General features: G+C 33.7%; 1 protein-coding gene across 5 annotated transcripts; it reads right to left on the reverse strand.

Moving 5' to 3' along the window:
• Window positions 1–5,978: 5,978 nt before the first annotated feature.
• LOC100264750 (uncharacterized) lies at window positions 5,979–21,673 on the reverse strand. 5 transcript variants are annotated; one of them, XM_059736889.1, is made up of 13 exons: window positions 21,484–21,627; window positions 19,906–20,064; window positions 14,147–14,163; window positions 13,503–13,579; window positions 12,819–13,308; window positions 12,580–12,728; window positions 10,115–10,318; window positions 9,870–10,034; window positions 8,791–9,186; window positions 8,298–8,374; window positions 7,684–8,047; window positions 7,073–7,285; window positions 5,979–6,492 (listed from the first exon to the last, which is right to left on the reverse strand). In XM_059736889.1, the coding sequence occupies exons 4-13, from the start codon at window positions 13,545–13,547 to the stop codon at window positions 6,163–6,165; spliced, it is 2,433 nt and encodes an 810-aa protein (XP_059592872.1). In that variant the 5' UTR covers window positions 13,548–13,579; window positions 14,147–14,163; window positions 19,906–20,064; window positions 21,484–21,627; the 3' UTR covers window positions 5,979–6,162. The 5 variants fall into 5 exon arrangements, with proteins under 5 accessions (XP_059592872.1, XP_059592871.1, XP_059592874.1 ...); XM_059736888.1 differs by lacking the exon at window positions 14,147–14,163 and having other exon boundaries at window positions 21,484–21,673; XM_059736891.1 differs by lacking the exon at window positions 19,906–20,064 and having other exon boundaries at window positions 21,484–21,642.
• Window positions 21,674–21,950: the final 277 nt, after the last annotated feature.

Below are 21,950 nucleotides of genomic sequence, written 5' to 3' on the forward strand. Positions count from 1 at the left end.
CTTTCCCAGCTTCCTAAGGCACTTTTGCTTGTAGCATTACCTCGTCCATCAAGCAGAACAAAAGAATCTTGAGCAGCATTTCAAAATTTTAATGTTGTTTCAGTGTACTCAATAAAGAAGGCACTATTTCTTGTTATGAGATGCTAGACCAAGCACCGACTGCTTAAGATATTCCTCAAGGACTCTTTAGAGGTTAAGACTTCGTAACCACAACTTTCACTCCCTCGGCTTGTACTCTTAGATGACGATACATGAACCAAAACATTCCACAACTAGATACACGAGAGCAGAGAAGTATAGAGAAGAAAAATGCTAAAAATAGAGCAAGAATGGGGGACCCAAGGGTTTCTTAAGCAAAGCTTCATTTCATGAGTTACCAATAGGCTGAGATGTAGGTGAATGAAACCAAATGGATTTCAAATGGAAATCAAGACATGATTGCAAGCATCTCATGTGGAATCCCAAAACAGAGCCAATGAAATAGGTTAGAAGTCAAGCATAAAATGCATGCAAACAAACTCAAATTCTATAAGAATATGCAAAAGTTTCCAATGCTCATATTCAGACATCAAAATAGAATCCCAGTATACACAAAAAACATAATGGAACTGTATGAAAACGAACGAACATGCAGCTTACAGAAATCATACCTGTGTTATTCCCTTCAAGACTCCTCCCCTTTGGTTTTCCTCATTTCAAAACCTAACTTTCTCTTCCTAATCAAATCCTAGTCAGTTCTGCTTCTCCTTTCTTCTCCTATCTTTCTCACCAATACTCACTTTGTTTTTGCTTCCTGTCCAAGCTTCCACCAACTCTACTGCTTACCTTCTGCTCCACTGTTCCTCATTCTAAAAATATCTCCATCTTAACCACCACCATGGCAAGGTAGCAGTGTTCTTGGTCATATGTCCCATGCAGCTTGCTCACTCGTAGAGGTCGTCCCCCATTAACCAACATGCTGCCATTTGTTAACATATCCTTCTCAATGCACCATGTGCTCCCCAAAACTCTACCATTTGGCAAAAGAAAATGGGAACAAAAGAATGGTCTTCCAAATAGGGGTCTACAATTTGGTTTTTTCTAAATGAAAAAAGTAATGTTAATTTTTCTTTATTTTTTAATGTTCAATAGAAATAAAATATTATAAAAACAAACAACATGATAATTAACATTATTAAGCACTATTTAGTCTTAAGTTTTATTTAAATTAAGTAAAAAAACACCACATAACATTAATTTTAACAAATGTTTTTCAAATCTCAATTGATTTAGTTGACAACCACATGTAGCAAGAAATTGGACTCAAAGAAAATTTCTTTTTCTCCATCTCAATTTTGAAGGTCCAAACAAAATCTAATATTAAATTTAAATAATGAGATATAAAGAAAATTGCATATCATACATTCAACATAAATATAGTCTTATAGATTCTTTTTAAAAATTTAATGTTGTAGGTGCTTGCTCGATTGAAGCCCATATCCTTGGTAAATCACTGATCCGATATGAAACAAGAAACATCATCATAATTGATTTATCTTCTCATCGTCTTTGTCCATAGTAATAGATAACTTCATGATAGCAACACCTTTTATTTATCTTTGAGTTTATGTCAAGTTGTGATTGACGCTCCTTTATAACTAATATATAGGCACAAGATTAGGGTTTGTCTTACATCATGATATCATAATAATACAAATGGAAATAAGATACACGTGTTTCTATCGTATCATATGCTAATATCTTCCTCTAAATAAAATGTTTTAGAGACATCATATAAATGGAAATAAAAGACACATGTTTCTATTGTATCATATACTAACATTTTCCTCTAAATAAAATGTTTTAGAGGGATTTTACACACACATAAACAAAATAATTAGGGTTTTGTCGGTCCTACATCATGATCATACAAATGGAATAAAAGACACGTGTTTCTATTATATCATATACTAACATTTTCCTCTAAATAAAATGTTTTAGAGGGATTTTACACACACATAAGCAAAATAATTAGGGTTTTGTCGGCCTTACATCATTATCATACAAATGGAAATAAGAGACATTTGTTTCTATTGTATCATATATTAACATCTTCCTCTAAATAAAATGTTTTGGAAGAATTTTACACAAACATAAGCAAAACAATTAGGGTTTCGTCGGCCTTACATCATTATCATACAAATGGAAATAAGAGACACGTGTTTCTATTGTATCATATACTAACATTTTCCTCTAAATAAAATGTTTTAAAGGGATCTTAGACACACATAAGCAAAATAATTAAGGTTTCATCAGTCTTACAACATGATCATATAAATGGAAATAAGAGACATGTGTTTCTATCATATCATATACTAATATATTCCTCTAAATAAAATGTTTTAGAGAGATTTTACACATATATAAGCAAAATAATTAGGGTTTCGTCGGTCTTACATCATGATATCACAATATCACAATAATACAAATGGAAATAAGAGATATGTGTTCCTATTGTAATATATGCTAATATCTTCCTCTAAATAGAATATTATAAAGAGATTTACACACACATTGCAAAATAATTAGGGTTTCATCGGTCTTATATCACGATATCACAATAATACAAATGGAAATAAGAGACACGTGTTCCTATTGTAATACATACTAACATGTTTTAGAGAGATTTTACACATACACAAGTTAAAAAAAAATAAAAGGTTTCATTTGTCTTGGCTCTAATATAAATGAAAAGAAGAAAACGTGTGTTCTGATCATCGAAAGACATACTAACATTCTTCCTTAAATAAAATATTCTAATATAATTGGAAATAAAAAACACATGTTGTTATCATAATACATTTTAGCATCTTCTCTTAAATAAAATGTTTAAAAATGATTTAATACACATGTTATAGTTAAAAGAATTAGGATTTCATTGCTGTTACATTACAATATCACAACAATGCAAATGCATAAATAATCATGCACAAATATATTCTAAGGTTAAAATATAGATTAAATTGATAAAATAATCATTCAATCATGGGTTATTTTCATAGAGATCTTTAAGCTTTTCATTGCTTTATTTTGATTTCAATTTGTTAATGATGTGTAGTGGTGAAGCTTTGGATTTAGTCTAGAAGGGGCACCTTATTAATAATAGTGTCCCTTCTATATAATAGGTAAGCTCAAGAAAATTTAAAAGTAATTAAATGTAAAAATTTTAAATTGATTATATATATGATTAATCTTATTTGATTATTTGATTCTACATTAATCTGAAAAAATTTAATAATTTATAAGAACTAAGCATAATTTTTTTTAAAAAATCTTATACAAAAAATTGAAGAGAAAAGAAAATGCAAAGAAAGATAACAAGTTTGAATGAAAGGAGCATTAATAGTAAAAAGATGAAAATTAGGTAATTTGGTGTGTGGAATGTGATTTTCTTTAGCTTGGGAATTTGACATATGTATATCCATTTAATGTAACTTGAACTATAGGAAGGAAATCTATAATCAATTAGTTTTCTAATAAAATGAGTGATATAATATGAAATATAAAAACCAATTAATTTTCAAGTATTTAAATAAAATAATTGATATATTGATATCAGTATAATTTACCTAAAAGCTAAGTAATGTGAAATATTGCCGGACACAACCCATAACAAGTGGTTTATATATTTGATTAGGATTTTGAATGCGATAAATTATCTCATCATTTATCTTATGTTAAACAATGACTAAGATAATTAAAAAGATAATTCATCTAATTTCTTTATTTGTATCATCTCTCCCTCCCTCTCAAGTATAAATATAATAATTTGAAATATAAAATATACATATTTTATAGATCATAAATTTGTTTCCCTCGTCAAATTTCTCATATTATTTTTTTTAAATTGATTAAGAAAATCAAATTTTAAAATAAAAACTAAAATTTTAATTCAAAAAGAAAATATAAAAACATATACAAATAATAAAATATAAAATAATATGATTAATTTTATTCACCCCATTAAGTTTAAAATCTTATCAAATATCTCTTTTATTATTTATATTTCTTATTTTCACTCACTACTCTCCCTCTTGAATTTTAAATATATAGGGGATTAGATATATTTATCCAAAAAGTCAGAGTGGTGAGTAAAATTAATCCAAAATAATACTAATATACATATTTAATAATTCTATATTTAATAACAAGATTTAATCATTTCTATTTATAAATTTTATATATTTTAATCACAAATATTATAAATAAAAAAATAAAAAATACTTATTGAATTATAAGTTGTAAATTCATTTCACGTAAAGAAAAACAAAGGAGGAAATACAATTTTGAAGTAATTTTGAACTTATTAAATTCAATCCAACAACCCCAAAAGAATCACAGCTTACAAAAACAATTCCGGTCAATAGCATCTATTTCAATTTCAATTTCAATCAAGCAAATTGAACAATGCTTTAATGAATAGAATAATCACAACTCACTTGTTTCCAAATGCTTCTCTCATTTTGGTTTTAATACAAATTATATTATGTTTTTTATTTAAATATTAACTCTTAGATGGTGTTTATTTTTTAAAAAATTTTAAATAAAATTTTAATAATATTAAATATTAGATGATTTATTTTTTAAGTATTTTATTTCTATTAAATATTAAAAAATAAAAAAATAAAATATTATTTATTTATTTAAAAAAATTAGGTATTTTAGTTTTTTTATTTAATAAAAAATTTATAATAAATTATAAAATAAAAAAAAATAAAAAAAAGAAAGAAAAACAAACTCCATTCTAAAAACAAATTACTTTCATCTAAAAAAACAAATACCTCCTTACTCCAACAAAATCCTTTGAAAATGTGCACTAGAAAATACATCAATTAATCTGCAAAGAGACTAAACAACATTAAAAAGAAAGAAAAAAAATCAGTAAGAGACAGTAAGCCGCTGGTTACAAAATAAAAAATAAAAACAGAAAATGAGAGAGAGAGAGAGCATTTTCTTGCTGAAAAAGCAAGTTTTGATATGAAGCGGAAACCAGGGATCAAATCATAGAAACCTCTCTGAAAATTTTGGGCATCGAATGGAAGAGATGCTGGATAACTCGGAGTCAGATGAGAATATGATGATGATTGATGAAGATCCACTCCATCTGCTTATACAGAGAAAGACGGTAGAGAGCAATAGAGACAAATCTCCACCGTCATCTCTCTGTGTAATGAAATGGCATGGATCCTTTGCCAAACCCTAAACCAGCAGAAATGTGTATACCTACTTAGGAGTCCTTTTATAGGGGGTTTCCAGAAACCCTAGCAAGATGCGGATGATGTCACGCTGCGGATATAGATGGGATATGATCAATTATTCTGCTCCCATCCCATCCTGACCGTCCGAATAGCCGTCCCCGTCCGCGGTTGTTTTACCATTTTTGAGCCGAAATCAACGCTTACACGTGGTACGAGAATACAAGGACAATTGTGCGATGCCCATTTATGCCACACAACAATCGCCCTCTTCAAATGAGTATTTTTATCCTTGAAGGGGTAAAAATGAAGGAAAATGGTTTCTCATTTTTAATTTTATTATAAAGAATATAAAAAAAAAATACAAATATAAATAAAATTAAATAGCAACTTGTATGTATTTTAAAATTATTTAATTTTTATATAAAAGAATTAAAACAAATTAAATGACTCTTAAAATACTATATAAAAATGATTATTAATTTTAAATTTAGTTTTTCTTTTATTGGATTGAAAAATAATGTATTCATTTTAAAATTATAACTTAAGAATGGACAAGGACTTGAAAAGAAAATGTTAATAATAATTACAATTACCTGCTTCTCATCATAAAGCTGTGAAATTTATAACCTGTGAGGCTGTGACTATGAGCGGTGAGCGATGCCATCATCATCATAATTCCTAATTGAGGTAGGCCCCCTCGAAAGCAAAACCTATCATGCCAGGAATGCATCGCACACACCATTAAACCTGAGAAAGAGTGAAAATTAAATCCATCGCATAAATGCATGCTCAGGAAAAAGTTGGGTAAGAATGGGCAATCAACAACATTTAATCTCAATAATTACAAGGTAGAACAGTTATCATTTTCTGTTTTTAAAATTGGAAACAAAGCCATTATTCCCAGAACCCTGTAAGGCTCAAGTCCTCACTCGAGCTGTTTGGTCCAGTCAAAAGGTTCCCAATCTCGGGCAAAATTTACGACAGCTTGTTTTTGTGCCTCCGCCGACTCATGCCTCCGACGGCGGTGCATGTCTTCCTCTGGCAAACGTAGCATACCTCTTATAACATCGAGGCCAAGGCTGCTTTTGAACTGTTTTTCGTCATCAATAACATGAACAAATCCCTTGTTTAGGCCAAACTCTACATGAAAGTATGGGAAGTCTTTGGGAATTGAACCTCGCAATCCCTTCTCACTTGTATCAATAAGCTTCTTTGCGTTATGCTGGCTCCACTCGTCTTCAGCTTCATCAATTGCCTGGAGAAAACTTCTGTCAGAAACTTGTACAAAGCCAAATAAAAATAATAAAAAATAAAAAATTGAAACACACAATATACTAGACTTGCTAGGATGAAGAAATGAATGAACTGATGAGTGGGTAAAGCCGATAGCAATAAACAAGTTAACAGTGGTTTAGGACATCTCTTAACTTCGGTACTAGTTCACCATAGGCCACCTTATAAAATAAAGTAATGAAGCTTTATTAGTCACAGTGGTATTAATTATCTTATTTACTGTAGAAGGGGATCCACAGAAGCATAAGAGATGAGAATGTGCCTTAGAATTGCCAAGGCAGAAATAAAATTTAATAAACATACTGAACCATAGAAGGCTGACACCAAAGCACATAACTCTTGCTGGTCCATGTTGTATGCAATTTTCATTCTTAATGTTATCTTATGTTGTTTCACCAAAAGACGGGATTTTCAAAAGAATGAACAAGGAAATTTTCAGCACTTGTTGGATATTATGATTGTAAAGGACATCACAAATCAACAAGCAAGCAGAATAATTGACTAATTGACATATTAAAGGAGAAAATTAACATAAAACTAACCTTTTTAAAATAAAGAGGAGCTTGTTTTGCAGTTTCTCGGGGCAATGGGATGCACTCAACCAAACAATGACGGCGTTGTTGTGCCAAACCCATCACTGTTTCAAGAAACACTAGATCCTTCTCTTGTTTCGCAAACATCATTATTAAGCACTTCTTGAAGTTGCGAATTTCATCCCATACATTATTGTCTAGTGTTCTTGTAGAAGATTCATGCTGCAGATTAAAAAGGGAAAAAAAAAAAAAAAAAAGGATCCATCAGAATAAAAGTTATAACAAGGACATCAGGGAAAAAGTAACTCTTGAGTTAAAATTAATCATGATATCATGTTTTATAAGCATTTAAATCAAATCCAGTTCACATTCACGCATTTGAATGACTTCATCTTATGCATAGATACATTTTTAGGATTTTAGGATCCAGGAAAAAACAATATTCACATTTTTAACTATTTGCGTATGGCTTCATTTCCTTTGGCAAAATTGAATTTTGCGTAAATGATGAGTTGAAGATCCATAAACAACAAAACATCCAATTCGTAAGCAAGCATAAGTTGTTCTACATCATAGGATAAAGAAATACACTAATAGAGAAGGAACTATATAAAGCTAACCTGCATTGGCAAAATACAACAGTGACCTGGTACGACAGGTTGCCACTGGGGTAACATCAAGTATGAGAAATTAGCAATTGCAACAACCAGATGTCTTGGCCTAGTGGGATTCTCGAAACAGAATTGGCAGCGCTCTTGCTGAGTCAAGATACGATTTGCAAAGTTATTCTTCTCAGTTAACTTACGGTCATTACCCCCTTCCTTTTTCCTGGTCTTTCGACTTGGAGCATCATCAAAATCATATTCATCATCTGCTCGGCTTGACATGTTATACTGTTTACTCTGCATTATCTTTTGAGCTAGATGCAAATCGGCATCATCCTCCTTCCTCTTTCTCCGAACAGATGAATCATGCATTACATATCTAAATCAAAGAAAAAAATAATTACCACAGCAACAGAGTCTAAGAAAATAAGAGTAAGAAAAAGATATCATAGCACATGAGTGCAGGAGATTGAGAAATGAAAGTGAGGAAAATTTAAGAAACCCAAATTTTGAAAAAGAAAACTGGAGATAAATTCCATTTGATAAGAAATGAAAATTCTAAAAAGCAGTATCTTAACTGCAATTTTAAGATCTTAAAAAAAAGGAACAGATTTCAGATGCAAGATAACCTGCTTGTGCCTCCCCCACTTCGCTCCCCAGTATTTTCCTCAGTGCCCTGCTTCGCTTTGATGATCTCTGTTTGTTTCTAACAAAAACAAATAAGACAAAATAATTCCAATTAATCATGGATGGCAATGCACTAGCTCCAAATAACTAACTCATAAACAACCAACACCCCTGCCCAGAAAAAGTCAAAAAAAAAAAAAAACACCAAAAGAACAGACTCGCAGAAACTTCAAGGGGAAAAGAAAAACAGAAAACAGAAACAGCATTACATACTCTGTTGCCCTGCAACAAGGGTGCCTACATCCATTGAAATAAGTCCACAATATAGATGCATATTTTTGTTACTAATTTAAACAGAGAAGTTAAAAAACACATTCTGCATTTTTCACTATCTTACATAATTGTGTAAACACACACACAAGGAGGGAGAAATATGATAAACTTGATATAAAACCTTGAATAAAAAGAAATGCCAAAGGGACAGGACTGTCTCACCAAAAGCTCCTCCGCTTCTTTATGCTTTCCTTCCATACGTAGCCGCAAAGCCTTTGCTGCCAACTGGTTTGCACTCAATGCCTGCTTACTAGCCTCACCAGGTTGGTTTGTTTCTAAAGAAACTGATTTTGACATAACATCCCCCTCGCAATTTGCATATGAAGAGCCAAGAGGACCACCAGTATCAATGTTCTGCCGATGCACAACTTCATGCATAAAGCTTCCATCATTGGCAAACTTATTTAAGCTGGCAACTGCATCAGAGATAAGGCCAACATCCTTAGTAGACACATTTTGACCTTTCCGCTTTCCCCAGGATAAAGAGTTGTGAACTTTAGGTGCTTTCATTTCAGGATTACGGACAGACACATCCTTCAAGTACTCTCGGCCAGAATTCTAGAAATCACAATAACATAACATGTAAGCAAGAAGATATTGCTTATCTTTCAGTCAAGAATATGGCAATCATTTGGTGGGATGCAAATTTGGCCAGATGGCTTGAAGCCTGATTGGGGCCCATAAAAAATTTTGGCCAAAGCCCGGCCAGACCCAAGTCTAAGCTGGGCCCGACCATCCTAGGGCTGGGCTTAGGCTGTTTTTTAACGCCCAAGACTGGGCCAGCTAGTGCCCATCTAAATATCAGGTGAAAGCCCAGTCTAACCATCCTATGGCTGGGCTTGCGATGCTTTTTCAAGCCAGAGTACAGCCCATGGGCCAGTCCAATCATTAAAAATTGAGTCCTGGCCTTAATCCAGGCCCTTAAAAAGGACTGTTCAAAAGATATTTTACCTAAATATGGTGTTCCATGGTTTTGATCCCCTTCAAACACCTCAGAAGTGTCAACACTAAATTTGGATTGGCCCAGAAGCCCAGCCCAAGAGCCCAATTAGGCCAGCTTATGGCTGGGCCTGGGATAGGAATTTAATTTCCAGTCTGGACTGAGCCCAGCGTGCAGCCTGCAGCCCACCTGGGTCTAGGCATGGCCAGCCTGAGCTCATCTGCAGCTTGGCCCATTTACATGCCCAGACATTTGCAAATCCTACAAGTCCAAAACTGTGCTCTCAACAATTTCCAAGTACCTTTTCAGAATCCCTCTGGTAATCTTGAATGGGTGTTTGCTGTTCCTGTGTTAGCCCCTTCTTTCTACTTTTTATGGCATGCAGATGAGCACGAGATGGGGCAGCTGCATGAGATGCCAAAGAAACAGTCAACTGACCAAGAGAACCCCATCGTTCTTCAACAACCTATACAAGTTTAAACATAACAAACCAATCACTAAAGATTGAGGTAATGTGTATTGAGATCTGAAAAGCACAGTACAAACCTCGTCAAACTTTCGTCCTTCACGAGCTGCTTGCTCTTGTGCACGCTTCAAGGCTTTCATTCTCCAGCTTGCACCTCCATCTCCAACAACTGAAGAAGACAACAGTCGATTCCCACCAACCTTTGTCCCATCCATTTCTTCTGGATAACCATTCCCATCATCCTTTAGATAGGGGTTTAATTCTCTGGGATTCACTTTCATTGTCTAATAGACAAAACAAATCACATGTAAATAACAACCACAACTTTCTTAACTAGTGTATTATGACAGGTGGCTAACCAAGCATAGATATTATGCAAAGAAGACATGCAGGACAACATCATAAATCATAACTTGGTGTCAACATGGAGTTGCCTATTTTACTCCTCAATTTTCAAAGCCAACTAAAATACAAGTTTCTTTTGGCTAAACAAGAGAGGGAGGGGGGAGGCAAAAAAAATCTTTACATATGGGCAAGGTATGGTATTTATAATTATGGATAATTATTATTTCTTTTGTTCATTGACTCTATGATAAAGCAGCTGGCTTAAAAAGAAATTTCTGGCTCCAACACTAGCAAAGGCCATGATTAATTAATGAAGTAAGACAATGAGGTATGGTATTTATATTAGTGTGTAAGTAAAGGTTTCATGTCTTCATATTTCTATATAAGTTGTGAGTGAAGGCTTTATGTTTTCATAGATCTCTACTAGTATGCAGTGCAAATCATTGCATTGATTTCTATCGTGATCGATCCATCAACAATTATAATAATTAAGATTGAGATCTTCTCAAGGTTCAACATGCCATAAGTGTTGGCAAAGTAATAACCCAAAATGAGATCTAGCATTTTCTAATATAATCCAATTCCAAATGAGCTCCACCCATATTCTATGTTAAGATTGTCGAATTGGATGGCTTAGACAACCTGTTGGGCAAATTCTATGACTGACAGTGTTGTATTACCAAAACCTAGAAGGCTAACAGCAAAAATAAGTAAACATTTTCTAGTTTGAATAAGCGCATTTAGGATTGGGTTTGAAGTTTTCAGTTGGCTGCAAAAAGATAAGTATGAAGAAAAATATTGTTCATTTTGGATTCATACTTGGTATGCACATGGGTAAGTGCCCTCTTCTTTTGTTAGGCACTTGCACTAATACATTTGGCCTATTTTTCCTATATATATTGTTCATGGCTTGTTCATTTACAAGCCATGATTACAAGGGGACTTCTTGTTTTAATAGATATATCTGATGCAAATTCCATGTAATGTATAGCATGCAACACGTTATCCAGTTTCAGGGTCTGGCAAAATGGGGTGGTCATCTCTAGTACTCTTCTAATTAATTTTCAAAGTTTGTTTGGGCTCCATGTCAAAGAAAATCAAATCACTAAGTTAAAGAATTGTCGGTATTTAAAATAGTTGAATATTTGTGAATGATTTGAATATTGAAAAATAAATTAGTCATTTTCTCAATAGGAATAGAAGTTAAAATAAATAGGGACTGGATTTTTCCTTTTTAGATTAAAAAAAAGAAAATTTTATTTTATTTTTGATAGATAAAGAAGTATATATGCATCTATTAAAAAGAGGCACCAAAAAAGCAGTCCAATGAATACAGGATGCATACACCCATCACCAAAAGGTTCAAACAAGAGAAGGATCTACAAAAAAGGAAGGGCAACAACACCCTCAAGCCTATATAACCTAAAGCAAGTTAATTATACAATTTTACCAATTCAAGTTTGCAAAAAATACTCTTACCAATTTCTGAGTCACCTTGCTACATCATAGAACTATTTTGTGACATTCCATTTTCTCAAACAATGTTTCTCTGTATTTCATTCTTTATGAAAGTGCTCCACAGTTAATGTCATATCAAACTCCAAAATAATCTTCTCATGGTTCAAAATAATATTGCTTTTTTTTTTTGACATCTTACATTGGAAAAAAGAAAAAGAAAAGGAAAAAAGAAGATTTGAATCTCATCCCACAGCTTTTATATGTTAGCTTAATTGTCTACCAAATATGTTGATGAATTGGTGCATCCTCAATCATTTTCCCCAGTACCATACTTAAATTTCAGAATAACAATATATGGATGAACAGTATCACGTTCCAATTTTACATTTCATATTCCTTAATGATTATTCATTTTCCAATCACAGAGGTTCACTTTTAATTTCAAATAATTTTCACTCCTGTGGGGGAATTGTAGAGATACTTCAAACACATATAAACACTGATGGGAATTGTAGAAACCACATGCATGTAATAGTTCATCTAATACTATGTTTTTTCCCACTAGGCTATATATACATATATATACACAATGTTTTTATCCCTTCATGGATGGATTTTTTTTTGTACATTTCACATTGTGTTACTGACTATCAGAGTGATGATGAAGTATTAACTAAAAAAATGTAGGGAAATTAATATATGATCACAACATGAGGTTTCATGACAATTAGAGGGAGCAAACCTCATCTGCCTGAGGCTCCTCTGGCACCTGGTCAGATGTTGTTGCAGGCTTTCGCTCACTATTATCACTGGGTCGAAGCATCCATTCCAGTCCCATTTCTTTCCTCACAATCTCCTTGTCAGTCAAGGAATGAGATCCTCCAGCATCATCTACAAAAATGGTAAATAGCATTGCTCCAAATATATCACGAAGCAATAAATAGTTAATAAGGAAAAAACCACCAACCATACAGTACGTACCAAGTGACTCCTCCCCTGCAACGTCCTTTTTAGTCCCTCTTTTCTTACTCATTGTTCTTTCTTCTTTCCCACTTCTGCGATTCCTATCTTTTCTACCAGAAAAACCATCCCCGCCTTCATCTTCTAAATCAGATGAAGAATAATCCTCAGATGAATCAAGTTCTCTCATAGTTTGTGGTCTCTTTTTTGACCTGTCACTAGCTTCATCCCTTGACCTATCCCCATAAGCTTTCTTCTCATTTCTCCTTCTTCGACTCTTCTTCCCGTCTCGCTCAGAACTGCTTTCACTTTCTCTTTCACTTGAACTGGACGTATACTCCTCTGACGAGTACCACTTCTTATTCTTTTTGGACCCTTTTCTAATTTTCTCTATCTCTTCGTCATCTGAACTACTGTACCTAGAAATCTTCTTTTTTTTCCTATTCTTTTCTTTTCTATTACCTGATTTCTTCCTCTCTTTTGTAGAATCACTCGATTTCTCATCTTGTGCCTAATACCCAGTTCCCAAAAGAGAAAACCATAAGTGAAAAAAACTGAGAATCAAACTTAATTGCAAATAGGCAAAGCATAAACATAGAAAAAAACCAATTATTAGCCTAAAATAGTATGAGGATTGGAGGAAGAAAAAGAAAAAGACAAAAGAAAAAAAAAAAAAAAAAAAAAAAAGCAAAACATGGGACTTACTCTATCAATCCGACCCCGAGGTATAAACTTCACTCCCGAAAGCATCTTTCTTCCTTCTACTTCCTCAAATAGACAAACTAATAGAATCAAGAGTAAATGAAAATTCAAATCACAATCTGATTTTTCAAATTTGAACAAAAAGTTAAACCCTACAACAACCAAGAACTAAATACGGTGTCTGCATTGGAGCTACAATTTGGTTACACTATGGAATAGAAAATTGGTTGATTGAATTGAAATACGATTCCAAATCCATGGTGAAATAAAGCAACCAAATCGTGAAGGCCCAATAATGAGCACCCTAACATATTTTTTTGATAGATGATGAAAATATATTAAGAAGAGGCGTCAAAAGAGTGGCTTAAGGTATACAATACCTATACACCCACCACCAAAACGACATAAAAAGGAAAAAGAACAACCTAACAGAAGGGGCTAAAACAACCTTAACAAGAGCCCAACCAACCAACAAAACTAACTAAAGTCAAAAGATAATCATCTATAAACAACTTTGCCTTTGACCGAAGAGAGTAAACAAAGAAACTTTTTAGTTTTTGGATCGAAATCATGTCATCATTGAAGGTCATTCTATTTTTTGTCTTCCGCACCATCCAAAAAATGTGTAAAAGAGCAACTCTCCAAACCTTCTTGTGCTTTTTGCCTACAAAAGAACCATGTCAACCCAATAGAGTATGTATGACCAACAAAGGAAGCACCCAAAACACCCATAACATAGTAAAGAGCAACTCCCATTAAACCTTTGTTTTAACACAATGAATAAGGAGGTTATCTATGGGTCTCTTCATTCTCATGGCACATATAACATCAATTTACTAGAGCCTACCCTTTTTTTTTAACTAGATCCAAGGTTAAATCTTGAGACAAAAAGCTAGGGTGAAATGGGTTAAGGAAGGGGATTGTAACTCAAAGTTTTTTCATAAAGTAGCTAATGGCAGGCGAAATAGGAAATTTATCAAGGTGTTGGAGGATGAAAGTGGCTTAGTGTTGAATAATGCTGAGAGTATCACAGAGAAGATTTTACTTTACTTTGAAAAGCTCTATGCAAGTCCTACTGGAGAGTCTTAGAGTGTTGAAGGTTTAGATTGGTCCCCTATATCGGAAGAGAGTGCGTCTAGGTTGGACTCCCATTTCACTAAAGAAGAGATTTCTAAGGCCATTTTTCAATTGGATAGGGATAAGGCATCGGGGCCTGATGGCTTTACCATTACAGTATTTAAAGATTGTTGGGATGTGATCAAGGAGGATTTAGTGAGAGTGTTTGCAGAGTTTCACAGAAGCGGGATTATCAATCAAAGCACTAATGCCTCTTTCATAGTTCTGTTACCCAAAAAAAGTTTGACAAAGAAAATCTCAAACTTTAGACCCATTAGCTTGATCACTACCCTCTACAAGATAATAGCCAAAGTGCTTTCAGGGCGTCTAAGAGGGGTACTACATGAAACCATCCATTCTACTCAAGGCGCTTTTGTTCAAGGGAGACAAATATTGGATGTGGTTCTCATAGCCAATGAGATAGTGGATGAGAAAAGACGATCAGGGAAGGAAGGAGTCGTCTTCAAAATTGACTTTGAAAAGGCTTACGATTATGTGAGTTGGGATTTTTTGGATCACGTGTTGGAGAAGAAGGGGTTCCGTCCTAGTTGGAGGAAATGGATGAGTGGTTGTTTGTCCTCGGTATCTTATGCAGTCTTAGCGAATGGAAACACTAAAGGGTGGGTTAAGGCATCTAAAGGCATAAGACAAGGCGACCATTGATCCCCTTTTTTGTTTACTTTAGTCGCAGATGTATTGAGCAGAATGCTATTGAGAGCAGAGGAAAGAAATTTGTTGGAGGATTTCAGGGTGGGTAGAAACAGAACTAGGGTGTCCCATTTGCAATTCGCAGATGATACCATTTTCTTTTCTAACACTAGGGAGAAAGAACTGCAAACTCTCAAGAGTCTTTTGCTAGTGTTTGGACATATTTCTGGGCTCAAGGTCAACCTTGACAAGAGTAATATTTATGACATCAATCTTGATCAGAATCATCTTTCTAGGTGGTTGTTTGTCCTTGGTATTCCTTTGGGAAGGAATACCAAGGCTTGTGGCTTTTAGGATCCAGTAATTGAGAGAATCTCAAGAAGATTAAATGGGTGGCAAAAGGCTTATTTATCTTTTGGAGGAAGGATAACTTTTATCCAATCTTGCCTCACTCACATACCCTGTTACTTCATCTCCTTATTTAAGATACCCGCTTCAGTGGCTACAAAAATTGAGAGGTTGCAAAGGGATTTTTTATGGTCAAGGATTGGGGAAGGTAAAAGAGATCATTTAGTTAGTTGGGATGTAGTGTGTAATCCGAAGGCAAAAGGGGGATTAAGATTTGGGAAGATTTCTCTAAGGAATCTCGCTCTCTTAGGGAAATGGTTGTGGAGGTACCCTAGATAGGGTACAGCTCTACGGCATCAGGTCATCTTAAGCATTTATGGATCACACTCTAATGGTTGGGATGCTAACACTTTAGTTAGATGGTCACACCGTTGTCCTTGGAAGGCTATTGCACAAGTCTTTTAAGAGTTTTCCATGTTTACTCGATTTGTGGTAGGCAATGGGAAAAGAATTCGATTCTAGGAAGATTTGTAGTGGGGGCACCAATCTTTAGGATCCCAATATCCAAGACCATTTAAAGTAGTCTTGGATAAAAATATTTCTATTTCTTCAATTCTCGGTTCTACTCGTCCTTTCTCTTGAAACTTTAATTTTTGCCGTAACCTTTCAGATTCTGAGATAGAAGATTTAGAAGGTCTCATGCGGTCACTTGATGGTTTGCATCTATCACCTTCGGTTTCAAATGCCAGATCCTAGCCTTTATCTTTTTCAGGGCTTTTTTCAGTCAAATTTTTCTTTTTAGCCTTATCCCAATTTTCTAGTTCTCCTCCGGTTTTTCCTTCTAAGTTTGTTTGGAATTCTCAAATCCCTTTCAAAGTGAAGTCCTTTGTCTGGTTAGTGGCACACAAGAAGGTAAATACTAATGACATGCTACAATTGAGAAAACCCTACAAAGCTCTTAGTCCGGATATTTGTATTTTGTGCATAAAGCATGGGGAATCAGCAGATCATCTTTTCCTACATTGCTCTTTGATGATGGGGTTATGGCACAGATTATTTCAGTTAGCCAAGATGGATTGGGTCCCCCCGATGAGCATCTTTGACATGATGTCCATCAAATTTAATGGTTTTGGTTCATCTAAGAGGGGGATAGTTTTGTGGCAAGCTGCGAGCATCGCTTTAATTTGGGTTGTGTGGCGAGAAAGAAACGCGATGATTTTTAAGGATAAAGTAAGGAATTCAGAGTATCTTTGGAATTCTATTTTTTTCCTTGCTTCTCTTTGGACTTTCTGTTCCAAGGTTTTTAAGGGGACTCCCCTTAATGTGTTACAACTTGACTGGTTAGCGGTGTGTAATTCCTAACAATTGGTCCAATCTAGAGTGTTAGCTTGTTTTACTATATACTTTCTTGTTTTTGTATTCTTGTAGTTTAGTTTTCTTTGGTGAGAGGATTTCTCATCCTTCTCTTGTACCTTTTTTTTCTATCAATATATCTCTTTGTCGTTTCCTATCAAAAAAACAAAGAAAAAATGTCAAGTTTGCACAAAATACCACACTCGTTATTTTTCAAAATCGAATCAATGGTTTCATTAGCAATAAACATTGCATCCAAAATTTGTCTTTCCTCCACAAACACCTCTTAGGCCTTGAAAACCACTTTTCTTAATCTATTGGCTAACACCTTGGCCAACCACTTGTACAGCCCACCTACCAAATTAATAGGTGTAAAGTCCCTTAAATCTTCAACACCCCTCTTCTTTGGAATTAAAACTAAAAAGATATTTTGGAATTAAAATTAAAAAGGTAGTATTCAAGTAACAAAACTTTTGTGCTCATGGAAATCCCTAAAAAAGCTCATCACCTCATCTTTCACAAAATTCCAAGAAAATTGCCAAAAGGCCAGAGAAAAACCATCCAGCCTGGTGTTTTATCCCCATTGAATCCCGACAAGGCATCAAAAACCTCCTCCTCTGAGAAGGGCTCCTCCAATCTTACAGCTTCCTGAGCCTTTAAATTCTCAAATAACAACCCATTTAAAGATCAGAAAGCAGATTCCAAAAGGCTCTAACCACTCTTTCCTTAATATCATTCTCCTCTGAAAGCTAAAAACCATTAATCTTAATTTTGGCCACATGATTCCTCCTTCTATGAGCATTAGCCATCTTATGAAAGAAACTAGTGTTTCTATCCCCCTCCTTCAGTCATACTTCCCTAGATTTTTGCCACCACAAAATCTCTTCTAACAAGACCACTTCAACAACTGAACCAAGCCCCCTCACCTCTCCTTCCTCCAAAGCCCGACCTAAACCAAACCCCCCTTAGCCTAAGGGCCCACCCACCTTCCTCCCAAGGCCTACAAACCCCTGGGCTAAACAAATGGCAAACACCAACATAAAACAAGGTGAAGAAAAAGCACTAAGGTTAGGGTGAAGTGGTTTCTCTCTCTAAAAATACACTCTCTCAGGTGAACGTCTTCCTACAACTCAAGCGAAACAAAATTCATTCTTTTGAAAAAACAAAAAGACAAAAAAATGATTGCAAACAAAAGTAAATGGAATTGAAAAATACATGGATACTAAGGCCCCATCAAGTTTGGTTGGGCCATATCAACCATAATGAAATGGTTCTCTCTCTTCTTTTTCTTTTTTTTTCTTAAACAAAAAAATATTTAAATTACACTCCTCTTTACTTTTATAGGATCTTTGTCTATTTTCAAAACAAAAATAGAAAATGTATGGAAAATAATGCTCGTAAGATTCTAAAAACAAATTAGATATTAAATTGATAAAATTCTAGTTATAATCATATGATGACAATGATTAAGATGGCGTTTGGTAAATTAAAAATCAAATATTCAAAAATTTAGCATTAAATTACAAATATATAAAATATAAGTGCATAAAGTTTTGTACAAAAGTGAAGAATTTACTGACATTATCTAAAGTTTAAGAAAGGAATTTAGTTGAATTGTTTAACAACTAAAAATTAGAGTTTAAAACGATTTATTGCAACTTGATTTTTATATTATTTTTATGATTGTCAGCTTCATGCAACAATATTTATTTATAAGAAATAAATATCAAATGACACCAAAGTTCATAATGATTTATTGTGTGAACATAAATGATATCAAATTCAGTGCAGTGTTGAAACTTCTACTTTTCTATTCTAACATTTTCCAGTGACAATATATTAGTTTGATAAATAGTTAATAATTATATATCTGAACACCTTCTAACAAAATATTATAGGTATAAATTACACTTTCACTCTTAGGTTTCTGATAAATATGTGAAAACATTTTATAATTTTAAACCTGCTCAGTACCATTTATGTTTCCATAGTGAAATTAGTGAAATTTAATTCAAACCAAATTTTTTTATAAATAAGTGTACAAGATAATGTTCCTAGATAATTAATTTTATAAAAAATTTAGCCTGAGCTGTGGTCCAGAATGAAATCCTAGAATTCAAAATTTTCAACAATAGCATTGACAGGTCAAAAGCATCCAAGAGAAAACCTAGCCTCTGTCTGGTTTCTGAGAAAATGGAGCTATGAAAGAAAACAAGATTTTCATTCCTATGTTGTTTCTCATCTTTTGCTTCCAAACAATAAAAAAAAAATTACAAAAAATAAAAAAGCCAAAAGAAAAAAGCCCTCATCAATGTCAGTTTTAGGTAAAGTGCAAGTTTTCTGTATTCCCGAATCATCATTGGTGAAATTTTAAAATTTAAAATTTAAATGTTATTTTTTTCATATATTCTACATATCTAAACTAAATATATTCTTATACAAGACAAAATTCTCGAATAGCAAAAGACCGTTAAACTAACAAAAATTTCAGTCTGAGATGCAATCCAAACTGGCAATAGTTCCACCGCTGTTCAAAAAGAAACCCTAGAATTTTAAACTTCCAGCAATAGCATTCCCAACTTATAAAGCAATCAGAGTGAAATCCGACCCTCTGTTTGGCTAGCATGAAAATGAAAAAATACATATATAAATAAAAATAGAAAAAAAAAAAACACCATTTTGATTACTATGTTATCTCTCTCACTTTCGTTACTGCCAAAAAGCCAAAACAAACAAAAAAATTTCAAACACTCACATCAACTAAGCCAAACGATCATATGAGTTTTAGGTGAGAGAAATCTTCTGTATTCTCGAACCCTAGATGGTGAAAATTTTACGATAAAAAATTTTCTTTCTATTTTATTATTTTCTGCGATTCCAAACGGTTATATCTAACACGTAAGTCGATTGATTGAATTGGGAATGGAAATTGGAACATTACCTTCAACTCGGAGATGAACCGAAACGCAGTGTTTGGAGAAGTGACGATCGAATCCTTTATGTATAAACAGTGATCTACCTTTAACTTAGAGATCGGCCTAGAGGCCCTAGACGCAGCTTTTGGACTTTGAAGAAGGGCGATAGAATGATTGTGAGCAAACTGCAAACAAATATTCGGCTACCTGAGTTCAGTCTGACAATAATGAGCTGAGCCTGGGCCCGACCCAATTTGTTGATCTATTGGGCTGATTTCTAAATTCCAATACATGTGATAGATCTCTTGATCAAATTTTACAACTTCCATGCTTTTGTCACCGTGAAAGTAGTATTTTTCCCTTACACATAATTCTATTTTCTGAATTTTCTCATGGTAAATAGATTCTAAATTAAGTGAGATATTATTAATAATTTAAATTTTTAATGAATCTTTTAATTTTTAATAATAATTTGGAATTCAAAAAACATCATTACAAATCAACTCAAAATATTATAAATACATGAGTATTAAATATATCCATGCAATGAAAAACTTGATTTATTTACAATTTAAAAAAGTTAAAATTTATTCTTTACTCGTTTTAAATAAAATATTAATAACTATTATTATTATTCATTTTTAACAAACAATTAATTATGCTTATGTAACAACCCACACCCAAAGAAATTTCGGGTTTCGGTGGCCGGCGATACGAAAGAGGGGGGCGAAATGTCGATGGGAGAAATTTCGCCAAATTTCGGCGAAAAAATCTCCGAAAAATGGATGCAGGCGAAAAATCTGCGAAATCTTCAAAAAATCGCCGGACACTGCAATTTATCGGCGAATTTTCGGTTTGTATCGCCCGATTTTTTTTCCGATTTTTCGGGGAATTTCCCGATATTTCCTAACAGTCCAACCCACGCACATACAAACTCTGATCATGATTTGCAGGCGAAGGTTGTGTTTTTTAGCCTGGCTCAAAAATCGTGGATTTAGGGTTTGTGAAATTTAAATCCAATGGCACAAAAGCTGTCATGTGCACTTGGGGCCCAGTTGTGTAATGCTTATTATTTGATTTGTTGGTTGCTTATTATTTAATTAGGTTGAGTCAGAGTCATGTTGAGTTGATTAATTTAATTGTTTGGGTCCAATAATTGTACGTGGGCATCATCCGTTAATTCACAGCCAAGTATTTTGGCTTAAGAATAGGTCTTTAGGTTGGGTTGTTAGCTGAATATCAGCGTCGTGGATTGAGTCAGTTGTTATTTTCAGTTGTATTTAAGTCTTTCATGTTAATGAGAAAGGTATGAAAACAGTTGCAATCAGTGAGTATTGGAGGCTGTGGATTTCCTCGAATTAATCCAACACTTTCTTAAGCTTGAACGTGACAAAAGCAAAGCGACCCCTAGAACAGATCCAGAAAACACAGGAAGCAAAAAAAAACAAAGCAATCTTTCTGGTTTTCCTTGGGGGTTTTGCAAGGATTTTCTCGGAAATCAAACGGGGATGAATTTTCCCGGAAATCGAATGGGGGATGGATTTTCTTGGGAATCAAACGGGGTTGCAGAAAAATAAAAATAAATAACAAGATTAGATTAGTACCTGGGAGGATTGAGAGTGGCAGAGGAAAATAGGGCCTTTTTAGGGATTCTCTCGTCTGGAGGGCAACTTCAGAAAAGGGCTTCTTGATGCCCGAGTGAGAGAAGTGGGTGGATGCCCGAGGGAGAGAAGTGGGTGGCCCTTTTTATTTTTAGATTTAGTAAAGATTAAAAAAAAAAAAGGAAGGAAACATTTTATGAGAACAATTTTCCTCTCTCTATGTAAATAATTATTAATTATCCATCTTTATTTTGATTAAATTTGGATTAAAATTTGGTTTTTATCGATGATATTTTATGAATTAAAATTAATTTGATAAAATAAATTATTAATAAATTTAATTATTTAAATAAATTAATGTTAATAAAAAAAGTTATTACCATATATTTTTAATAAAAATTTAGAAATTAAATCTCAAATAAAATATTTTATTGATATTTTAATTTGGTTCCTTGTGCATCCGATGGTCC

This window comes from Vitis vinifera, chromosome 5, assembly GCF_030704535.1.
Source record: "Vitis vinifera cultivar Pinot Noir 40024 chromosome 5, ASM3070453v1".
Classification (NCBI taxonomy): Eukaryota; Viridiplantae; Streptophyta; class Magnoliopsida; order Vitales; family Vitaceae; genus Vitis; species Vitis vinifera.

Excerpts from the sequence above, each read along its gene's own strand:
- LOC100264750 (XM_059736888.1), bottom strand. The coding sequence starts at position 13,547 with ATGCTTTCGGGAGTGAAGTTTATACCTCGGGGTCGGATTGATAGA. Across the intron at positions 9,187-9,869 it reads ACCAGAGGGATTCTGAAAAG|AATTCTGGCCGAGAGTACTT; the intron begins GTACTTGGAAAT and ends TGTGATTTCTAG. Across the intron at positions 6,493-7,072 it reads CTCCTCTTTATTTTAAAAAG|GCAATTGATGAAGCTGAAGA; the intron begins GTTAGTTTTATG and ends AGTTTTCTCCAG.